This window comes from Rattus rattus, chromosome 17 (genome assembly GCF_011064425.1).
Source record: "Rattus rattus isolate New Zealand chromosome 17, Rrattus_CSIRO_v1, whole genome shotgun sequence".
Taxonomy (NCBI): domain Eukaryota; kingdom Metazoa; phylum Chordata; class Mammalia; order Rodentia; family Muridae; genus Rattus; species Rattus rattus.
Genome location: NC_046170.1, coordinates 16,231,644 through 16,253,164, shown reverse-complemented (window position 1 = coordinate 16,253,164; position 21,521 = coordinate 16,231,644). Strand labels below are relative to the sequence as shown.

Sequence of the window (21,521 nt, the reverse complement as noted above, 5' to 3'; positions counted from 1 at the left end):
TTTGATTCCCTGGACCTGGAGTCACAGGTGATTCTGAGCTGCCCTGTGGGTGCTAACTGAACCTGGGTCTTCTGCAAGGGCAGGGAACCAAACTTTGGTCTACTGCAAGAAAACAAGGGCTCTTAACACCTTCAGGCCCTTGAACGTGTCTTCCGAATCACCTTCTCATAGCCTGCTGAAGTTGTTCTTATTAGAATCAAAGGTTATGACTGGATGAGATAAGACACCTGGAATCCTAGCATTGGGGATGCTGCAGCAGGAGGATCACAAGTTGGAGACCAGCCTTGGCTACCTATCAAGCCTCTGACGAACTGAGGCAAAGAACAACAAAAGAGCTGTGGCTATGAGAACATTAATTCTTCTGCAGTAGCAAACAGATGTCAAAGACACAGAGGCAAGAAAAACAAAGTTGGTTGGGGCATGGTGGCACACTCCTTTCTTTTCAGTCCTTGGGAGGCAGAACCAGGTGAGTCTCTGTGAGTTCCAGGCCAGCCATAGTGAGATCCAGTCTTAAAAAACTAAAAATAAAAATGTCTAACCCAAGATAGGGATACAGCCCCTAGCCTGAAGCAGAACAGTCCAGAACTCTGGGGGCTGGAGGCCTCAGAAGGCCCAGCTCCTCTGGTGTGGGCAGGAAGTGTTTCTCATACCCAGAGTAAAGTGGGACAGAGGCTTTAGGGGACTCTGTAACAGGCTGTAGCTCCATTTCCTCTACCTCCAGGATGGGTCCGTCCTTGGGTGGCTGGGGCAGGCTCACCTCCTGGGAAAATGGAAGTTTGAAACTCAGTGGTCCTTCCCTTCCACCTGCCCCTGTATCCTCCAGTTTGGAGAGTGGCGCTCCCACAGGTGCCATTTTTCTCACCTTTATGTAAGGTTGCCCAGAATTGCTGTTGGCAGGGTCAGGAACTCTCTCCCAGATCCATTGGGGAAGCAACTTGTGTCTCTGGTATAAGCACCTGGCCAGCAGGGACCCGGTGGCAAACATATTGCTAGGATTTATGAACGTTCTGAGCCCCGAAGCCACCCAGCCAAGACTGCTGAGCCCCATGTCTGACAGCCTTACCTGGGAGGGGCCAGGCTCAGGCCACAGCCCACCAGAAGCAAGCCCCACAGGGACAGAACCCAGGGCAGAAATTTCCACCTGATCCTGTTATCTGTGGGTGGGGAGAATAGTAGGACTAAGTAGACAGCCACCTTGAACAAGGGGTCTGTGAATGGGAGGGGCTTTTGAGGGGTGGAGTTGAAGGTATGGTCATCTTGAAGAATGAATGGGCTTTTCAGTGGGTGGGGCCGCGGATCCAGCCATCATGAAGAAGAGGTAAGACAGGGCACAGGGGTGTGCTGACAAGCAAAGCCAGGGTTGGAAGTGCTGCTGTCCCAGACATACATTGTTGGATTCTATAACATCATTTAGCAGAAACAGACCTGGGTGTGGTCCTGGCTTCCATCCTCGGCACTATTCTATACCCAATAACCCTCTCCTCATCAGGAGCTTATCCACCACTGAAGCCCAGGCTATGACTTCAAGTCACCCCTGGTAGGAAATCGGCAACTTCCCCAGCTCATACCTGGTAGGTGAAGTGAAAGGCTGGGACCAGGTGGGCCCTGTCCTGCAGCAGTGGACACCATCACCCACAGCTTGAAGGGACCCGAGTAAAGGTTGGGCAGAGTGACAGTCTTGGTTTGACTGCTCACTGAAAGACACAACGGAAGTTGGGACAAGCAGTGAAATCATGCCCCAGGGCCTTTGCACGTGCTCTTCTCTCTCTGCAACTTCCCACACAGCCCTGTCCTGCTCTTCTTCATTTACTTATGTGGTATTTTATGACTTTTAAGAGAGCTGCCCCATAGGTATGCCATGGCACACATGCTGAGGTCAGAGGGTACCAGGGTACCTGCTCTCACCACCCAGTCTACCATAGGGGACTTGTGCCTTGTGGGAGGGGCTTCATTTGATGAGCCATCCCATAGCCCCCAGGCCCCCTGTAAATGTTCAGCTGCAACTTCCTTAAAAACCTTTTGACCGGGCTGGAGAGATGACTCAGCGGTTAATAGCACTGACTGCTCTTCCAGAGGTCCTGAATTCAATTCCCAGCAACCATATGGTGGCTCACAACCATCTGTAAAGAGATCCGATGCCCTCTTATGGTGTATCTGAAGACAGCTACAGTGTACTTATATATAATAAATGAATAAATCTTTAAAAAAAAAAACAAAACCTTCTGACCCCCTCATTTTAAATGAACACCCATTTTGTACATAGCTCTAATCACCATTCTGACTAGACTTTATCTCATTTGTCTAAGTCTCTGATCCTTCCATTGGGAAGTTGGCTCCTGAGCTGCCCTGGGTGCTTGTCTCCAGTGCCCTGAGTTTCATCCCCAGCCCTGCAGCAGTGGGGGTAAAAAAGCATGTGCCTGTCCTTCCGGCTCCACAGAATGCAATTTGCAGGTCACGCTGAAACTCTGTCTCAACAAACAAAAATTAAAGTGTAGCAAACCCACTGTGTGTGAGCAGAATTTGGTAAGCTTGCAAGGGGAGGTGCTGAAGTTGTGGGACTGTCCCCAGGGTGAGTCAGTTTTCGTTACTTTGTTACTATTTACTTTGTCTGTGTGTGATGTTGGCATTATTTGGAGGTGGGAGGAAAGCTTGCTGTATTTGGTTGTCTCCCTCGATCGTGTGGGGTCCAGGGACTGAACTCAGGCTCTCAAACTCAACATCAGGAGTACTAATCTGGTGAGTCATTTCATAGACCTGTGCGTGGAATTTTGTAACAAGGTCAGATAACTTTTATAGTTGAGAGGACAAGAGTGATGATTTTGTTTCTTCAGTGATGGGAATGAAACGCAAAGTCTTTTACACAATGAACACTTGCTCTACTGGGGAGCCCTGCCTCAGCCCCCCCATCCCCCTCCAGCACCACCCTCCCCCTATGCTCCAGCTCAGCACCAGGGGATTCTAGACAGTAATTAAATGTCAGGTTAATGCCACCCAATAACAGTACTTAAAAAAAAAAAAGTTCTTTTAGATTGTTTCTTAATGCACGTGGGTATTTTGCCTGAATGTCTGTACCACATGCATTTGGTGTCTAGGGAGGCCAGAAGACATTGTCAGTTACTGGGACTGAAGGTACAAACAGCCACGAGCTGCCCAGATGGCCTTGAGCTGTGGATGCTGGGAACCAAATCCCGTTAAGAGCAGTCAGTACGGTAACTGCTAAGCTGCTCTCCAGCTCCAGGAACCCGCCTCCAGCGGTCCAAAAGGATATGCAAATCACATGCAAGCCCAGAACCCCTGCTGACGGTGAGGGATGTTCTTTGTAAATTTAAACTTTGGCTTTGCTCAAACAGGATTCCTTCCTTCCTTCCTTCCTTTTTTCCTTCCTTCCTTCCTTCCTTTTTTCCTTCCTTCCTTCCTTCTTTCCTTCCTTCCTTCCTTTTTTCCTTCCTTCCTTCCTTCCTTATCAAAAACAAAGCCATCTAAGGATCTGTAATCCTCTCTCCATTTTTTCAGTTGTGTGAATATGACAGGTATTCATCACTGTCTGTGAGTACAGACTGGAACCTTCACCCTTTCCTGTATCTGAAAGCTGATTTTAGTGGTAGTCAAGATTGTTACTGTCCTCTGGGAACCTGGTGACACAGAGTTTCCAGAAGCTGGGAATGTAGGGGCAGGGTGGATGAGGGTGTGTCTCAGGGGACAGAGGGAGGAAGAGGAAGTATCGAGCTCACCATTCATGCAGATAGTGGGGATGCCTCGGCTCTGCCTGCAGAAGGTGTAGTGAGTAGCCTGGCCTCGGAGCTGGTGCCTTGGTACCTCTCCCCATGCTACAACAGGTGTCCCTGTGGGGTCATCTGGGAGTCGCCAAACTGCTGGTCCAGCAAGCGGTGCTGTGAAGAAGCCCAGAGCATCAGTATTTCCGCTCCATGAGGCCCTCCCCCCTTCATCCTCCCGCTGGCCACCATCTTACCTAATTCCTTTATGAATCCCCAAACTGAGGGTGCAGCAGCCAATCCTCCAGAGTATATTGCAGTCACTGTAATTCGATAGGGGACCCCTGCTTGGAAATCCCCTGGGAGGAATAGGAAGAAGAGAACATTTACAGCTGCTTCCCCCCCCCCGGGGGGGGGCGGCTACTCCAGGAAGAGTCAGTGAGACCTGATGGACAGATAAGCAAGCTGTAAACAGCCCAGGAAAGGACAAGTCCTGGTTGTGTGCAGTGACTTGTGCCTGTGTCAGCAAGGCTGGGCTACACAGAGAGACCCTGCCTCCAAGAACTAAACACTGGGACTGAGGGTGCGGCTCAGCTGGTAGAGTGCCAAACTAGCATGCAGAAAGCCCTAGTTGGGGCCTCGAGAAAAGCAATGCGTTCTCTTGATCACTGAGCCGACTCTTCAGAACTTTATTTTATTTTTAACACAAGAGCATACTATATAGTCCTGGCTGGCCTTGAACTCACAGAGATATGTCTACCTCAGCAACCTGAGTGCTAATTAAAAGCACATAGGGGCACAAGCCTGGAATCCCATCACTTGAAGGGTGGAGGCAGGAGGATCAGAAATTCAAGGTCACCCTTGGTTAGTGAATTCAAGGCCATCCTGGGATACATGATATCATCTGGGAGGAAAAAGGATAGAATATTAAGATAATAAAAAATAAAATAGGACTGGGTTTATGTGGGTGTAGTACCACATACTTGTAACCCAGCCAGGCAAGCTATACTGTTTCAAAAGGAAAAAGGATTAGGGACATGGAGAGACAGCTCTGAGGTTAAGAGCATTGACTGCTCTTCTAGGGATACAGATTCAGTTCCCAGCACCCGCGTGGCAGCTTAAAACTGTCTGTAGTTCCAGTTCCAGGGGATCTAGAACACTCTTTGGGTTCTACATGCTACATGCTACACCTGTAGCTGTGTAGATGGGATTACAGGTGTTCCTGGTAACTAAGTACTGTATGCACTTAGTACCTACGTTCAGACAAAGCGAGCACACACACACACACACACACACACACACACACACACACACCCCACTTGAATAAGAAGCATGCCTTTAATACCAGCCCTCAAAAGGCAGGAGCACATTCTATGAGTTCAAGGCCAGCCTGGTCTATAGGGTGAGTTCTAAGACAGACAGAAATACATAGTGAAATCCTGTCTCAAAAATACTGTAGAAGGAGTCAGGTATGGTGGCACACACCTTTAATCCCAGGACTTGGGATTTGAGTCTTCTCTGGCTTTCTGTGTCAGCAAGTGATCTCTCTCTGGCACAGATTTGCACTACAACACCATACCCAGAGAGGGACCACTACAGTCAGCAGATGCAACACCATGTGTTCTTGGTCCTCCAAAACTGTGAGCTACACAAATCTCTTCACAGATATCCAGCCCCAGGTGTGTTGTTATAGCAACAGCACATAGGGTCCCAGGTGTCTCAGGGCCTAACCTGATAACAAAGCGCTGAGGTTTTCCGGGGGGAGACGAGTCCAGTTGAGCGTGTCCAGGCTGTCACCATCTTGAGCCCAGTCTACCACGTATGCCCATGGTTTCCCAGTCCCTTGTTTCCAGGTCACCTTTATCCCATCAGTACTGCTGACTCTCACATCACTGGGGGCAGATTCTGGAGCTGGAAGTGGGAGGAAACACCTTGACCGTTCATTCAGAAAAGCTCATGTCTCCCAAGGTACTAGACAGGAGAACTCCACGTTGTTTTACCCAAGCACACCAAAGACAGATTGGTGAGAGGCATCCAGCTGGTGTGGTTGCCAGTAGAGACCACTGCCCACTCCGTCTGTGCAGGGATAGGGGACTTGCAGCACGGGACCTCTTCTTGGGTTGTAGTAACATCTCCAACCCAAAGCCAGACTGTGTAAGTCACTTGGACACAAGGTCCTGGGTCCTGAAGAAGAGGAGAAGCTGAGGTTAGTGAACCCCCATTTTGTTGAGCCCCAGGGGCCGAAATGGCAAGGCACCTGTTAATTCAGGCAGCACAGCAGGCTATGGATGTAGACACTGAGTCTTGGAGAAGTTTACCAGGGTTTATAAAGTAGGGCTGGTGGGGTTGGGGATTTAGCTCAGTGGTAGAGCGCTTGCCTAGGAAGCGCAAGGCCCTAGGTTCGGTCCCCAGCTCCGAAAAAAAAAACCAAATAAATAAATAAATAAATAAATAAATAAATAAATAAATAAATAAAGTAGGGCTGGGAAGGGAAAGGAGACGCCCCAGTGGATATGAAGTTTAAGGAGGAGCCTGGTGTGGTAGCCCATAACTGCAATCTCAATACTCAGGCAGAGGCAGGACAAGTTGACACAATTTGAGGCCAGCCTGGGCTATGTGTGACCCCGTCTTAGGGAACAAAAGTAGATCTATAGCAAGCAAGATACTTGCTTTACATAAAGACAGCTTTTGGCTGGAGAGATGGCTCAGTGGTTAAGAGTACTGACTGCTCTTCCAGAGGGCCTGAGTTCAATTCCCAGCAACCACATGGAGGCTCATAAACATCTGTAATGGGATCCGATGTCCTCTTCTGGTGTGTCTGAAGACAACAACAGTGTACTCATGTACATGAAATAAATAAATTAATCTTTACAGAAAAAAGAATTGTTTATATATTCTTTGAGTGTAGGAGTGTTTTGCCTACATGTGTGTAAGTACCACCCTCAGAGACCAGAAGAAGGTACTGGATCCCCTGGAACTGGAGCCACGGAGAGCTGTGGGCTGAGACACAGGTTCTGGGGACTGAATCTGGATCATCTTCAAGAGCGGCCAGTGCTGAGCCAGCTCTCCAGATCCACATCCAGCTTTTACATGGCTCCTGAGATTGAATTCTTTCATTCGAGCTTGCTTCACTCCCTCATCCCTTGTCCTCTGACCTCTATGAGTGCGTGCGTGCACACACACACACACACACACACACACACACACACACACACACACACACACACGATCTCACGTTCTGGGCCCCTTGCTTCTAGTCCCCATTGCTGGGTTTCCAGCTGCACCTTCTCACATCTGGCTCATGCAGTTCTGTGGATAGAATCCACGACCTCGGACATTCTAGGGAAGCTCTACTTCTGGGCTCCATTCCAGCAGGACCTAAGAGCTTTGAAACATTGATTAAGGGCTCCTGCCCTGCTGCACACCTCCGGCTCCCTCCCCTGTGGCTTCGTAACTTCCTCCCCAGTGGAAACGTACAAGGATGAGAATGTGTAATAATTTAAGTGATTCCAGCAAACTCTAGCAGGGTACAATATTTAACACCTTCAATACCACCACTTAGGAGACAGAAGCAGGTGGATCTCTGTGAGTTAGAAAGTATAAATGTACACACACAGGCATTTACACATGTATACACACATATATGCCTCTGCATGCATGCGTGAATACACTTACACCTGCATGTGTGCATGCACATTGTATTCATACATTCTCGTGCACGCATCCACACACATCTGCATGTAGACATGCACAATAAACACACATGGAACTAAATGGATGGCATTTAGTTGTGTCAAGAGTCATGTTTTAGGGGTTGGGGATTTAGCTCAGTGGTAGAGCGCTTGCCTAGCATGCGCAAGGCCCTGAGTTCGGTCCCCAGCTCCGAAAAAAAAAGAAAAAAAAAAAAAAAGAGTCATGTTTTGACTCTTGTAGAGTTCAGCCATGCCCAGCAGATACCTCAGCAGAATTTTTTTCAGTGCTGAGCGTGGAACCTGGGACCTCACACCTTCTTACCAAGTATCTGTCACCGAGACCCCCTTTAAAACTTTTTGTTTTTCCAGACTAGGCTGTCTGATCTCAAACTCACTCTGGCTGCTCTTGCACATGCAATCTTCCTGCCTCAATCTCTTGAGCAGTTGGGATCACAGGCGAGAGCCACCTTGAATCAGGAAGACTAGGATACCCTCTTCTGCTACCTGTTTGACTGGGGTGCAGGAGCTTCTAGCACACGTGTTACATCTTGCCAAGCTGAACTGAGATCATGTCCTGAATCTAGACCTTCATGTCTTCTGTCTCCTGCCTGGGACTCTGTCTCCACCCGACACACCTCAGATCTCCCACAGTCAGGTGGTATATTGATGGAGACCCCATCCTCTCTCCCCGATCCCCTCTAGGCTCGCACAGCGAGCGTTGCAAGAGAGCTCTGCAATCCAGGAAAAAACCTCCAGGGGGCAGCAGAGGAAGCCATTGCTGCTGGGGCGTTCCCAAGCCCTGCAAAGAACTACCTTTGGATATGTGCCTCACCTTCCAGAAGAGCAGGGCTGCCGGTTTGCCAGATGTTTCACAGATGGTCCCCGATACCCACACATCTTCAGGAGCTGATGAGGATGGGGAAAGACAGATGCAGTTAGATGGCCCGTAGTGGGCTGAGGCCCAGAAGTGCAAGACAAATGGAGTTGTCCTCACCCAAGAATGGCGTCGGGAACGACAGGTCCGGGCTCCACTCGCCCCATGGATATCCATTCTCCACTTGGCAGCGGCCAGATACCTGGTAGCCCGTGCCAGGTTCCAGGTTCTGCATCTCAATAGGAGTCATCAGGTCTGTCTTCAGCTGTGGCTCCAGCTGGGAAAACAGATGGGGTCACCCTCTGCTGAGAAGACTTTTTTCTTCTTTTCCAAGCTGTGGCCCTGGGTCTTACACAGGCTAGGCAAGTCCTCTATCACCGAGTTACACAAAGCCCTCGGTGTGTGTGTGTGTGTGTGTGTGTGTGTGTGTGTGTGTGTGTGTCTGTGTCTGTGTCTGTGTCTGTGTCTGTGTCACTAGTTTGTTAGACGGGATGGTGTCTGTGTCTGTGTGTGTGCGCGCGCGCAGATGTTAATGCTAAGTGTCTTCCTCTACATCTTATTATCTTTAAACTTTATTTATTATATCGTATATGGTAGAGGAGGTGAGAGGACAAGTATAGAGTAAGTTCTCTCCTGCTACCTTTCTTTGGGTCCCAGGAATCGAACTCAGGTCGTAAAGCTCACATGACTACCACCTTTCCCCACTAAGTCATCTCCCTCTTCCTCCACTTTATTTTCAGAGCCAATTTTCTCACTGACTCTGAAGCTCACTAGTTTGTTAGACGGGACGGTGGGTCGGTCCTGAGGTCTGCCTGTCGCCTCTGCTGAGGTTACATGATGCCACCATGCCTGTCGCTTTCACGTGGGCGCTGGGACCACTCAGGACCTTACGCTTGTGTGTCGGGTACTGTTCACTGAGCAATCTCCCAGCCCCAGCCTGCACTTTATTTATTTCCTTTTTTGAGACAAAATTTTTTAAATTATTTATTTATTTATCATAGTACACTACGGCTGTCTTCAGACACACCAGAAGAGGGCATCAGGTCCCATTACAGATGGTTGTGAGCCACCATGTGGTTGCCGGGATTTGAACTCAGGACCTCTGGAAGAGCAGTCTTAACCACTGAGCCATCTCTCCAGCCCCCTTGAGACAAACCTTTAACTAAGAAACCCATGCAGACCAGGTGTGGTGCTGCACACCTTCAATCCCAACATGGGAGGCAGAGTCAGGGAGAACTCTGAGTTTCAGGTCAGTCAGGATCACACAGTGCCCACCCTCCACAGATACTCGGGCAGTATCTAGGAATGGCAATGAGATCCTGCCGTCCTAGCGCTCAGGAAGTCAAAGCTGGAGGATCATGGCTTTGAGGCCAACCTGGCTACATAGCCAGACTACCACAAAAACACAAGAAACAAATGAACAAAGTTGCTTGGGAGGCCTTCTATGTGGGACTTGGGGGAACCCCATGACATGTGCCAAATGAGGCTCTGCTCTGTAGGACTCGGGGTTCTGACCCATCTATTGGAGATAGGGTGGGAAGGAAGCCCTCACACTCACCTGGGTCCACTCTTTAGTCTGGCATTTTTTGTACCGGAACTGACAGATGAGGACTTCATGCAGTGGCCACTTCGGTGGTTCCCACTGCACAATGGCCTCCAGGGTTTCTTCCTTAAAAAAGTCCACATCAGAGAAGATCTGGGGGGTGTCTGGCTTCACTGCAAATAGGCCAGAGTGCACTGAGCTAGGGCCTAGAGCCGCTCTCCCACCCTCTCTGCACTAGGCCTCCCCACCCCACACTGTGTTACTTTGGGTCTTCAGGTTCACAGAGACAGGGGGCCAGAGAAGTTGTCCTTCTTGTGTCCCCCAGATGAGGAGTTCGTCAGCCGTGGTGAACTGTTTCCGGGGAATGGTCACCCAGCTCTGTCTGGAAGGCACCTTCACCTCCTTAGTTCTATTGGGATGGCTGTGAGGAGAGATTGAGGAAGAGACACAGGTTGGCACAGCCTAAACCACAGGCTAAGCTTCCATCCATGCACTGACTTCATGCCTCACCCTGCTCTGCTCGGGTTTATATCTCTGCTCTTTTGTCAACACTGTGTGGTCTGAGGCAAGTGACTTAACCTCTCTGTTCTTCTTCAAAATGTATGCCGGGTGACCGACAGTTCACTTTTGCCATCCCAGCACACAAGAGATGAAAGCAGGACTGTTAGAGGCCAGCTTCACATGGTAAGACCCGGTCTCAGAAAACACACAGTCCTCCATCACTCCCCTTCTGTTTGTCCTTTACTTAGCACAATTGAAATGAAGTCTCCAGACGCACTTTCCCTTGGACCCTGCACCCCACACCCCACCACGACTAGTTTCATTGTGTGATTACAAGGCTAGACTGATTTTTTTTTTTTGAGACATAATTTCTTATAGCCCAGGCTGATTTCAAACCCCTTGTGAAGCCGACTGAGGTCACTCCTGATCTTCTTGCCTCAGAAAATCAATTTATCTGCCATACAACGATATACACCTGCTTTCTAGTCCTCAGCTTTTTTTTTTTTTTTTTTTTTTTTGCCATGCACCTAATTATGGGAGGCATGTGTCGTCATTACTGTGGGGGTGGGGGCTTAGAGAGGGAAAGTGACTAGGCCCCGTTTATGCAGTAAGTGAACTAGCTTGAGGGTCTTGAGAGTGTGGAAGGATTTCCTAGCATCTGCACTCAGGGGCGGCGAGAGGGTGGTGATCCTCTTAACCAGTGTCACTTGAACTCTGAGTGGCCACTTTCGGTGCCTCAGTTTCCCCTAGACCATTCCAGGGTACTCACTATTTCTGACTCTGGTGATACAGCACAGGGGGAGTCTCCAGGTCGCCCAGAGGTTCCCAAGAGCAGTTCAGGATTCCCAAGGGGCCAACGCTGTAGCACTGCAGTGGGCCTGGACTGCCTGCAGGGGCGCAGAGAGCCGGGAGGACCGTGGTCAAGTTCCCGGGGTCTGAACTTGCCGGACCGTGGACGCGTCCATCCTCCGGTACCGGGGACGTGTAGTACCAGAGCGCAGGGCCTGGCACGTGCTGGGACGGCACAGAGGGCGTCCTGGGCCCCTTTCCGTCCTGCTACATCCTGTTGTCGCCCAGTCCCCGCTTCCCTACAACTGCAGGGTACAACGAAGCTGCTCACCATGGGGCCGCGTCCCGAGCAGCAGTGGTAGCAGCGGCAGTAGAAGCTCCAACGGCTTGAGGCGTGCAACCCGGAGCCAGCTCATGGCTCTCAGGGACAAGTGACACCGCCAGGCCTGGGTCTTACAACCTGCGGGAAGGAAGCCACCCCGCCCCTGGTGGGAAGTCCCCTAATCCGCCCACCCCCAGCAATGATACGCACGCGTGCAAATGCTCAAAACTGAACTTTTATTTTGTGGTGGGTAAGTCTGAGTACTGGGGACCTGGCGCCCTCAGTCCTGGGGTCTGCAACAGAGTGTTCTGGGTTGGGAACTGAAAGGAGAGAAGCAGGTGGCAGGTTGGCCAGGGACAGTGGCGGCAATTAGGGCTGAATAGATGGCGGGGGTGAGGGTGGGGGCCTCAGTTTAGCCAGTTTGGGTAGATGGGCATCTATCTGGTTGCTGCCGGGCTGCTAGGGGTATGGTTGGAGCGAGGAAGATCTCAACCATAAAAAGTTTCTGTTTGGCTGGATAGAGGATGGCCAGCAGCAAAAGTGGAGAAAGGTGGACGCAGTAGAGTGTGTGCGTCTTGGCAGACGGTCTGTAAGGAGACAGCGGAGCCCTCTGCTTTCCCTGTAGGAATGCTCGTGAACATCGCATAGCTGACAGCAGGTTGGACGCCCTGCCCGCTTCCCCATCGCTCAGCCCAGATCCTAGCACAAGCTGCTAATTTGGCTCTTGCTACAGCCCCACTCGCAACAGCTGCTGGAAAGGCCAGCCAGCACATCTCTGCTGCCCCGAACCACTCCGGGAGACCCTTGCCAGCTGGATCGACCCCCATAGAAGACCTGGGGGGATTTGGTCAGGGCCAGCCACTCGCTGGAGCCCACAGCTTCGTCCAGTTCGCTGGCCAGGTGGTCTGTATTGGCTTCTCCATCAGCGAAGAATTCCCCTGCAAAAGAAAGCGGATGAACGGGGCTGAATCCCGCTACATCTCTGGTCTGGAGGATCAAGGTTGCCGTTCTAAAATTGATTTCATCCCCTCGAGGCTTCAAATGCTGGCTGTGTTGTCAGTTTCAGTGTTAAGCCTGACTTCCCTGTCACAGACTCCATGCTCTTCTTTATTTAATGTGGTCAGTCAGATGAAAGTGTGCATTGGGAGCTAGGCTCCCTAAATCAGAATTGTAGATGAGATCACTTCTCCCTCCTAGACTGGGTTTTCTCTTCCACAAAGCCGGGGAGGAGGAGGGAGAGGTGATAGTAACTCCTACTTTTTTGGTTTTGTCAGGAGTGGGTAACGGAATGGCAGCAAAGGCACAATACTATCAGAAACATGAGCAGCATGCACCTGAACACTGGTCCTTTATCGACCACCTCCTTTGCTTTACCACATTAACTTCTTCCGGCCTCTCAGTGACAGCTACTAAGTTGCGGCTATTGTCACCCACTTTTTGTGACCCTGGCTCCCCATCAAGCTTGCATGAGGACACAGCAATTTGGCCATAGAGCTACTGTGGCAGGCACACCCTACCTGCACGTGCATCCATCCGTCATCCGTCTGTCGGTCCATCATTCACCTCCACATCCCTGCTTTCATCACCATCCCCCATCCTCCTCCCCCCACCCCATTTTTTCCGTTTTGCAATATTTTTTTTTTTTTTTGAGACAGGGTCTCAGGCTGTCCTTGAATTCATGACCATCCTGCCTCAGCTTCCCAGAGGGTTGGGATTCTAGTCACGTGCCACCAAGCCCAGTGTGTCATCATTTGCCTGGCCCCTAAGGAACTACACGGTCCTGATTGGCCTCCTGCTGCTCCAGCCTCACTCAACAGTCTGCCCTGCTAAAGAATTCTGCAAGGTCTCACTGTGCCTTTCATGTCACCAGGAATAGCCTCTGCAGGGGGTAGCAGGGCTTGAGAGGCGGAAAGGTAGCAAAATCAAGGCCTGTGCCCAGCATCCGGCTCCCTCTCAGCTGACTGGGATTAAAAAAAAAAAAAAAACAAAAAAAAAAAAAAAAAAAAACCCTGCTGTGCCCTCAACCGTAGCGAGGCACCCAGGCACCTCAGGGGCAGCGGCACCCCTGTGTGGTGTCCTGCTACACATGCCAGGAAAGGGTGGCCTAATGGCTTTCTGATTTCCACACCCCTGCCGCTAACCCCAAGATGCCTGACTTCCAGCTACCTCAACTCCACCATTGTTACCATCCTGGTCCTGGAGAAGCTTAAAGGCCAGGCAGAGGTGTTTCCACTGCACGTGGCTAGGCAGGAACTCTATTCTTCTACACCCCTCTTTTCTTTCCTTTGATTTTTAAAGACCGAGTCTTGCCCTGTAGCCTAGGCTGCCCTTAAATGTGAGTTTCTTCTGCCACCATCTTCCAAGAGTTTGGAAGTTCAGTGTGCACCATGCATGGCCCACGCAGCCTCTATTTTGGCTTTGTCCCCACCAGGACACCTGTTCCAGGTCCATTGCTTTCCCTCCGCACTCACCCAGAGGGTCGTGGGCCAAGATATCCGCCCGGCGCCATCGTGAGCCCCCGCAGGTGAAGATGACCGCGCGGATGAACTCCCGACCGCAGAGCTTCACCCCATAGGGCGAGGGCCTCGCCTCGGCCTGCAGCACCAGAGCCCCGAGGAGAGCCCAGGAAGCCAGCAGCAGCAGTCCCCGAGTTGCCATGATCAGCTGAGATGCCTGCGACCCAGGTGGCTCTGTCGGCACCACCTCCAATCCCCTATTTATACAGCCTGGCTCCCAGCCCCGCCCGCTGACCTGGGTTATCTTCTGAGCAGAGGAGAGGCAGTTGGCAACCTGACCTTTACCATCTCCTTGCCAAGAGATAACCTTTCACGCAGACAGGGTGGCATGGCTCAGCTCCCTGTCATCTTCCGGACCCGAGCAATTCTCCTGCTTCAGTCTACTGCTAAGTGCTGGGATTATAGGAGTAAACCATCAACCACCGCTCTTCTTGTTAGACAGAATCTCCTAGCCTGGCTAGCCTCAAACTCTCCGCTGGAGCTGGGGAGGTGGCACAGTAGATAAGACGCTTCCTGCTCTTCCAGATGGCCTGAGTTCGGTGCCCACTACCCAAAGCAGGCAACTCACAATTTCCTGTAACTCCAGCCCAGGGGATTCGACGCCCCCATGGAGCCTGCGCACACATGCACATACATATGTGCTCATGTACCGACATAAATAACAATAAACACCCGCATCTCTCTTTACAATGAATAAATGTATTTATTTTACATCCTGACCACAGTTCCCCCTCCCTCCTCTCCTCCCAGTCTTTCCCCCCACCTTCCCCCTTATCCACTCTGCCTCCATTTCTCTTCAGAAAAGAGATCTCCGCTGTAGATCAACCAGCCTGGGTGTATGAAGTTGCAATGAGACCAGGCACACCTTCTCCTGCTGAGGCTGGAAGAGGCAGCCCAGTAAGAAGAAAGGGTCTCAAAAGCAGGCAAAATAGTCAAAGACACCCCCTGCTCCCACTGTGGGAGTCCCGCATATACAACTGTAACACGTGCAGAGGACCTAAGTCAGTCCCATGTTTGCTCCTTGGTGGTTCAGTCTCTGTGTGAGTGAACGTGTGTGTGTGTGTGTGTGTGTGTGTGTGTGTGTGTGTGTGTGTGTTACATCTTCTTAAAGAAACATTTTCATTGTCCTGTAGGACAGTTGTGACCCTTGACCTTTTCCTTGGGTCCCGGGCGGCCACTTGTATTCCCTGTACTCATGAAGGCAAGAGGATTGTGCGAGTGTAGAAGTGAGACCAACCTGGGCGACATAATGAAACCACGTCTGACAAACCAGAGTGGGAGGCTGGCAAGATGGCTCAGCGCTTGCTGCCTTTTCAAGAGAAAGGATATTTGGTTCTCAGCATCCACATTGGGGGTGGGGGAGTCACAGCCACCTGTAGCTCCAGTTTCAGAGCACCTGATGTCCCCTTCTGGTCTCCACAGGCACCACATGCACGTGATACACAAACTCAAGCAGGCACACACATATTCAAGTAATAAATAAATATATTTTTAATAAACAAAGTGGTAGAGCATTTGTCCTGGGTTCAATCCTTATTGCTAAAAAAAAAAAAAAACAAAAATAACAACAAAGATAGGATTCCGTCCCAGCAACAGGTCAGTCAGTGACTGTGTAGCCCTGGCTGGTCTCAGACTCCTTATCTATCTGCTGAGGTCACAGGCATGAAATATCACACTTTGCTTTAAAAATATTACTCTTGCTAGGCATGATGGCACGCGCCTTTAACCCAGCACTCGGGAGCAGAGGCAGGCAGGTCTCTGTGGGTTGAGGACAGTCTAGTGTATAGAATGAGTTCTGGACCAGAGAGAGTTACATTGTGAGACCCTGTCTTTAAAAGCCAAATTTTGGAAGAGATAGGAGGGAGAGGGAGAGAAGCCATGGCAGGACAATATGGCAGGTGATGTTAAGATTCCACAATGTGGTTGGGGATTTAGCTCAGTGGTAGAGCGCTTGCCTAGCAAAGCGCAAGGCCCTGGGTTCGGTCCCCAGCTCCAAAAAAAAGAAAAGAAAAAAAAAAAAGATTCCACACTGTGCCTTTACAGGTTGTTATGAATTTTTTTTTTAAGATTTATTTATTTTATATATGAAAGTACACTGTTACTGTCTTCAGACACACCAGAAGAGGGCATCCGATCCCATGACAGATGGCTATGAGCCACCATGTGGTTGCTGGGAATTGAACTCAGGATCTCTGGAAGAACAGTAAGTATAACAATAAGTGTGTTTAACCACTGAGCCATCTCTCCAGCCTGTTATGAATGTTTTTAAGGGATGGATGTGTATTGGGCTTTGTATATTTGGGTGGGCAATTATATCTGATAAATTGGGTAAAAAAAAAAAAAAGCCCAATTTTGTCTGCTGTTTTAGAATTATGTATTTTTCATTTATGTGCCTGTGTGACTCTGTGTGTGTGTGTGTGTGTGTGTGACTGTGTGTGTGACTGTGTCTGTGTGTGTACCACATTTTTGTGGGTTCGTGTAGAGGTCAAAAGTGGGTATCAGGGGTTGGGGATTTAGCTCAGTGGTAGAGCGCTTGCTCAAGCACAAGACCCTGGGTTCGGGTCCCCAGCTCCAAAAAAAAAAAAAAAAAAAAAAAGTGGGCATCAAACTCCTGGAGCTCAAGTTACTGGTTGTGCTGCTGACATGGCTGCTGGGAACAGAACTTGGGTCCCCATACAAGGAGAAAATGCTCTAACCACTGTGCTGCTGCTCACCCCTCTGCAGAGGGGACTCTCTGGGGTGGCCTAGAACGACCTTAGGGCTGGAGAGATAGAGATAACTCAGAGTTTATGTATACTGGCTGTTCTTCCAGAGGACCCAGGTTCAGCTCCCAGCACCCACATGGCAACTCACAACTGTCAGTGACTCCATGTTCACGGAATCTGACGCCTTCTTCTGGCCTCTGCAGGTTCCAGACATGCAAATGGTACACAGACAAGTTTGCAGACCCAACACCCAAGCACATATAAAAATTATCTTAAAATAAAAGCCCTGAATCTGTGGAGAATTCTCCCACCCCTCTGTTACAAAGTAGGAATTACAAATCACCACTTAGTGATACAAGTTCTTTTTCTTAGTTTTCTTTCTATGGCACCAGAAGGGCAGAGATGGGAAAGAAAGAAAGAGAGGGGGAGAGAGGGGAAGAGAGGGGGAAAGAGGGGGAAAGGGAAGAGGGAGAGGAAGGGAGGGAGGTATATTTTTTATATGTTGATGATTAGGCTCAGGGCCCCGTGACTTTATAAAAATGCTCTATCACAACTGCAACCCAAGAAATTAAATTTCTTTTAAAAATTGAGATTTATATCTTCATTTTATCTACCATCTATCCATCTATTTATCCACATATCTATCCATCTATCATCTATCCATCTATGTATCCATCCATCCATCCATCCTCCCACCTACCCACCCACCCATCCATCCTCCTACCTCCCACCCATCCATCCATCCATTCATCCATCCTCCCATCAATCCATCCATCATCTATGCACCCATCCACCCACCCATCCATCCATCTATCCATCATCTATCCACCCATCCATCCATTGGTCCCTCCATCCATCCATCCATCCATCCTCCCATCCATCCATCCATCCATCATCTATCCACCCATCCACCCATCCATCCATCCATCCATCTATCCATCATCTATCCACCCATCCACCCACCCACCCATCCATCCATCCATCATCTATCCACCCATCCACCCACCCATCCATCCGTCTATCCATCATCTATCATCCATCCGTACCTCTATCCACCCATCCATCATCCATGCATCCATCCATCCATCATCCATCCACCCATCATCCATCCATCCATCATCTATCCATCCATCCATCCATCCATCCATCATCCATCCATCCATCATCCATCCATCCCATCCTATCCCCATCCATCCATCCATCCATCCATCCATCTATCCATCATCTATCCATCCATCCCTCATCTATCCACCCATCCATCCATCCATCCATATCCATCCATCATCTATCCATCCATCATCTATCTATCATCCACCCACCCACCCACCCATCCATCCATCCATCACCCATCCACCCATCCACCCACCCATCCATCCATCCATCCCACCCATCCATCCATCCACCCATCCATCCACCTACCCATCCATCCATCAATCCATCCATCCATCAATCCATCCATCAATCTTCCCATCCATCCACCAATCCTTCCATCCACCAACCCATCATTCCACCCTCCATCAATCCACCTATTCATTCATCTATCCATCCATCCATCCATCCATCCATTCATCATCCATCCATCCATCATCCATCCATCCATCCATCCATCCATCATCTATCCATCCATCCATCCATCCATCCATCCATCCATCCATCTATGTATCTCTCGGGGGGGGGGGTGCCATGGTGCACATGTGGAGAGGCTGAGGAAAACTTGCAGAAATCCGCTCTCTGATTCCACCACATGAATTCTGGGACTTGAACCCAGACTTCCAGGCTAGGTGGCAAACACCTTTGTCTACCGAGACATCTTGCCAGACCTCCCTGCCACTACTGTCTTATTCAAGACAGGATCTCCATGAGTTGCCAGGTTGACCTTGAACTTATTCTGTAGCCTAAGTTGGCCTTGAGTTTGCTCTCCTGCCTCAGCCTCACCAGGAGCTGGGACTACAGAGCCTCCTCCAGCATCCAGCTGGGGAGTTCAGCCAACAGCTTCCCAGCTCTGCAGTGCTTGTCTGCAACTTTCAAACTGACCTTCCTTCCTCCCTCTTCCCTCCCTCCCTCCTTCCCTTTCTTTCTCTCTTGTTTGTTTTGTTTTGTTTTGTTTTCCAGGCAGGGTTTCTCTGTATAATCCCGGAACTCACTCTGTAGACCAGGCTAACCTCAAACTCAGGAGCCCACCTCCCCCTCTCCAGTGCTGGAAATAAAGATGTACGCGGCCACCACCGCCCCCCCACCCCTCGGCTGGCTGATTTCAAGCTTTCAATGAGATGTTAACTCAATATCCTCAAGTTCTTTCTTTTTTAAAATTTCTTTTACTTAAAAATTCTTTTAGATTTATTTTATGCGTGGGAGTGTTTTGCATGTGTGTCTGTGTGTCTGTGTACCACCGGTATGCCTGGTGTCTGAAGAGGTCAGAACTGGAGTTGGAGAAGTCGTGGCCCCATGTGCGTGCTGAGAACCTAATCCAAGTCCTCTGGTAGAGCAACTTCTGCCCGTAACCACTGAGCCATTTCTCCAGCCCCATCTTTTTATTTCATTTTATTTTATGTGCACGAGTGTTTGATTAGCGGGTATGTCCGTACATGCAGTGCCATAGGGGGAGGGGGCAGGAAATAGTGTCAGGTCCACTGAAACAGTAGTTCCAGACAGTTTCTAACTGTCATGTGGTTGCTGGAAATCAAACCCGAGTCCTCTGAAATAACAACCAGTGCTCTTACCTGCTGGGCCACCTCTTCAGCTGTCAGCTTCTTGGAACAGTAACTGTTTTCACATTGGGCTGCAAGGCATTGTGAAAAAGGGAAGCCCAGGAACACAAGTGTGGTCATTTTAAAAACGTGTCCATGTTCATAATGCTGTGGGGGTGGGGCCAGCATGGGTGCAATGCACAGGTGTGCGTGCTGTGGGCGAGTGTGACACCTACGTGATGGATGCATGTGTGGTGTGGGGACAGGGTAGTACGTGACGTCAGAGGACGTGGGGCATATCCTGAGCTATGATGCTCTACCTTGTTCTCCTGAGACACCTGGAGCCAGGCCTACAACCAGCAAGCATCCACAGCAACGGGGCCACGCTCAGGTTTTTGGTTTTTTTTTTTTTTCTTTTTTTTCGGAGCTGGGGACCAACCCTAGCAAGCGCTCTACCACTGAGCTAAATCCCTAACCCCCACGCTAGGTTTTTTAATGTGGGCTCTGGAAATTTGAACTCAGGTCCTCCTACTTTTGCAGCAAACCCGCTGAACAGTGTCCTCCGTCCTCTCTGGGGAGACAATGTGTGTAAATCGGGTGCCCATCACTGTTCCTCAGGCCAGAGACAGGGTGAGTGTTGCTGTTCTCTCTGAGTCCCTCTGGTCACCATTCTTCCCTCCTCCAGAGACGGCTGACCCTTCACTCTCTCATCAGTCCTCTGTTTTCTGTTAATAGATTTCTAGAGTTTTGAAGCCCTAGAGATGAACCCAGGGCCTCACGCACATTTGGAAAGGGAGTGACATAGAGTCACACCACGTCTGCACACACCGGTCTGTGAGCATCTGGCCTTCAATGGATTGTAGTTTAATAGTGGTTTAATTTTTTTTTTTTTTTGGAGCTGGGGACTGAACCCAGGGCCTTGTGCTTCCTAAGCAAGCGCTCTACCACTGAGCTAAATCCCCAACCCCGGTTTAAAATTTTTTAATCACCCATTTTTATGTGCATTGGCATCTTGCCTGTATGTATGTCTGTATGACGTATTGGAACTGAAGTTACAGACAGTTGTGAGCTGCCACTCGGGGGCCAAACTTGGGTCCTCGGAAGAGCAGCCAGTGCTCTTAACCTCCAAACCATCCCTCCTGGCCTAGTATTTTTTTTTTTTTTTTTTTTTTGGTTCTTTTTTTTTTTTGGAGCTGGGGACCAACCCAGGGCCTTGTGCTTCCTAAGCAAGCGCTCTACCACTGAGCTAAATCCCCAACCCCTAGTATTTTTTTTTTAAATCATTAGTTTTTTAAAAATGTGTTCTTGTGTTAGTCCTGTGGCATGGGTGTGAGGTCAGAGAACTTTCGAGACATGGAAGGATTCCACTGTTGGGGTCTTGGAATCAAACTCAAAGCTTCAGGCTTGGCAAAAAAGAGCATATATGCCAGCATATATGCAGGCATGTGTGTATATATGTTAATAACAGGGTCTCATGTGTTCCTCAAATTCACTATACAGCTGAGACTGACCTTGAACTCCTGATCATTTTTTTTAACATTTATTGTTTATTTTATGTTTATGAATACACTATTGCTCTCGTCAGACACACCAGAAGAGAGCATCAGATCCCATTACAGAAGGTTGTGAGCCACCATGTGGTTGCTGAGATTTGAACTTAGGACCTCAGGAAGAGCAGTCAGTGCTCTTAACCTCTGAGTCAACTCTCCAGCCCCATCATTCTTTCACCTAAATATGCACCCTCAAAACCTTTTGTCATCATTGTCATCATCATCATGACCATCATCATCATCATCGCCATCCCCATCATCACCATCGTCATCGTCACCACATTCATTTATTATGTTTGTGTACAAATGGGGATTAGAGAACAACTTGCAGAATTCAATTTTCTCCTTTAACCAAGCTGGTCAAATTCGGGGTTTCAGACTTGGCTGCCAACACCCTCACCCACTAAGCTAGCTCCCTGGACCTTCCATACGTAAGCCGTGGTGAGTGTCCCACTCATGCCTCCTCCATGCTACGTGACACTGTCTGAATGAGCCATGCCCTAGTCCCTGAATGGAACGCTTTACAGCAGTCAGTGTGGACTGAGAGTATAGCTCAGTGCTAATCACGACTGGCCAGGTGGAATCCAGGACTACAGAGAAAGTTCTATGTCATTTTCCTCTCAATCTAC

General features: G+C 49.5%; 2 protein-coding genes across 2 annotated transcripts; both read right to left on the bottom strand.

Moving 5' to 3' along the window:
* Positions 1 to 549: 549 nt before the first annotated feature.
* Positions 550 to 11,528, bottom strand: Il27ra (interleukin 27 receptor subunit alpha). The gene is made up of 14 exons (XM_032888018.1): positions 11,444 to 11,528; positions 11,093 to 11,210; positions 10,086 to 10,243; positions 9,838 to 9,995; positions 8,400 to 8,556; positions 8,238 to 8,311; positions 5,714 to 5,897; positions 5,445 to 5,624; positions 3,971 to 4,072; positions 3,732 to 3,890; positions 1,569 to 1,694; positions 1,064 to 1,154; positions 863 to 989; positions 550 to 760 (listed from the first exon to the last, which is right to left on the bottom strand). The coding sequence occupies exons 1-14, from the start codon at positions 11,526 to 11,528 to the stop codon at positions 560 to 562; spliced, it is 1,920 nt and encodes a 639-aa protein (XP_032743909.1). The 3' UTR covers positions 550 to 559.
* Positions 11,529 to 11,654: 126 nt separating this feature from the next.
* Rln3 (relaxin 3) lies at positions 11,655 to 14,119 on the bottom strand. The gene is made up of 2 exons (XM_032887875.1): positions 13,906 to 14,119; positions 11,655 to 12,372 (listed from the first exon to the last, which is right to left on the bottom strand). Exons 1-2 carry the CDS (start codon positions 14,090 to 14,092, stop codon positions 12,134 to 12,136), a joined length of 426 nt encoding a protein of 141 aa, XP_032743766.1. The 5' UTR covers positions 14,093 to 14,119; the 3' UTR covers positions 11,655 to 12,133.
* Between the last annotated feature and the right edge of the window lie 7,402 nt (positions 14,120 to 21,521).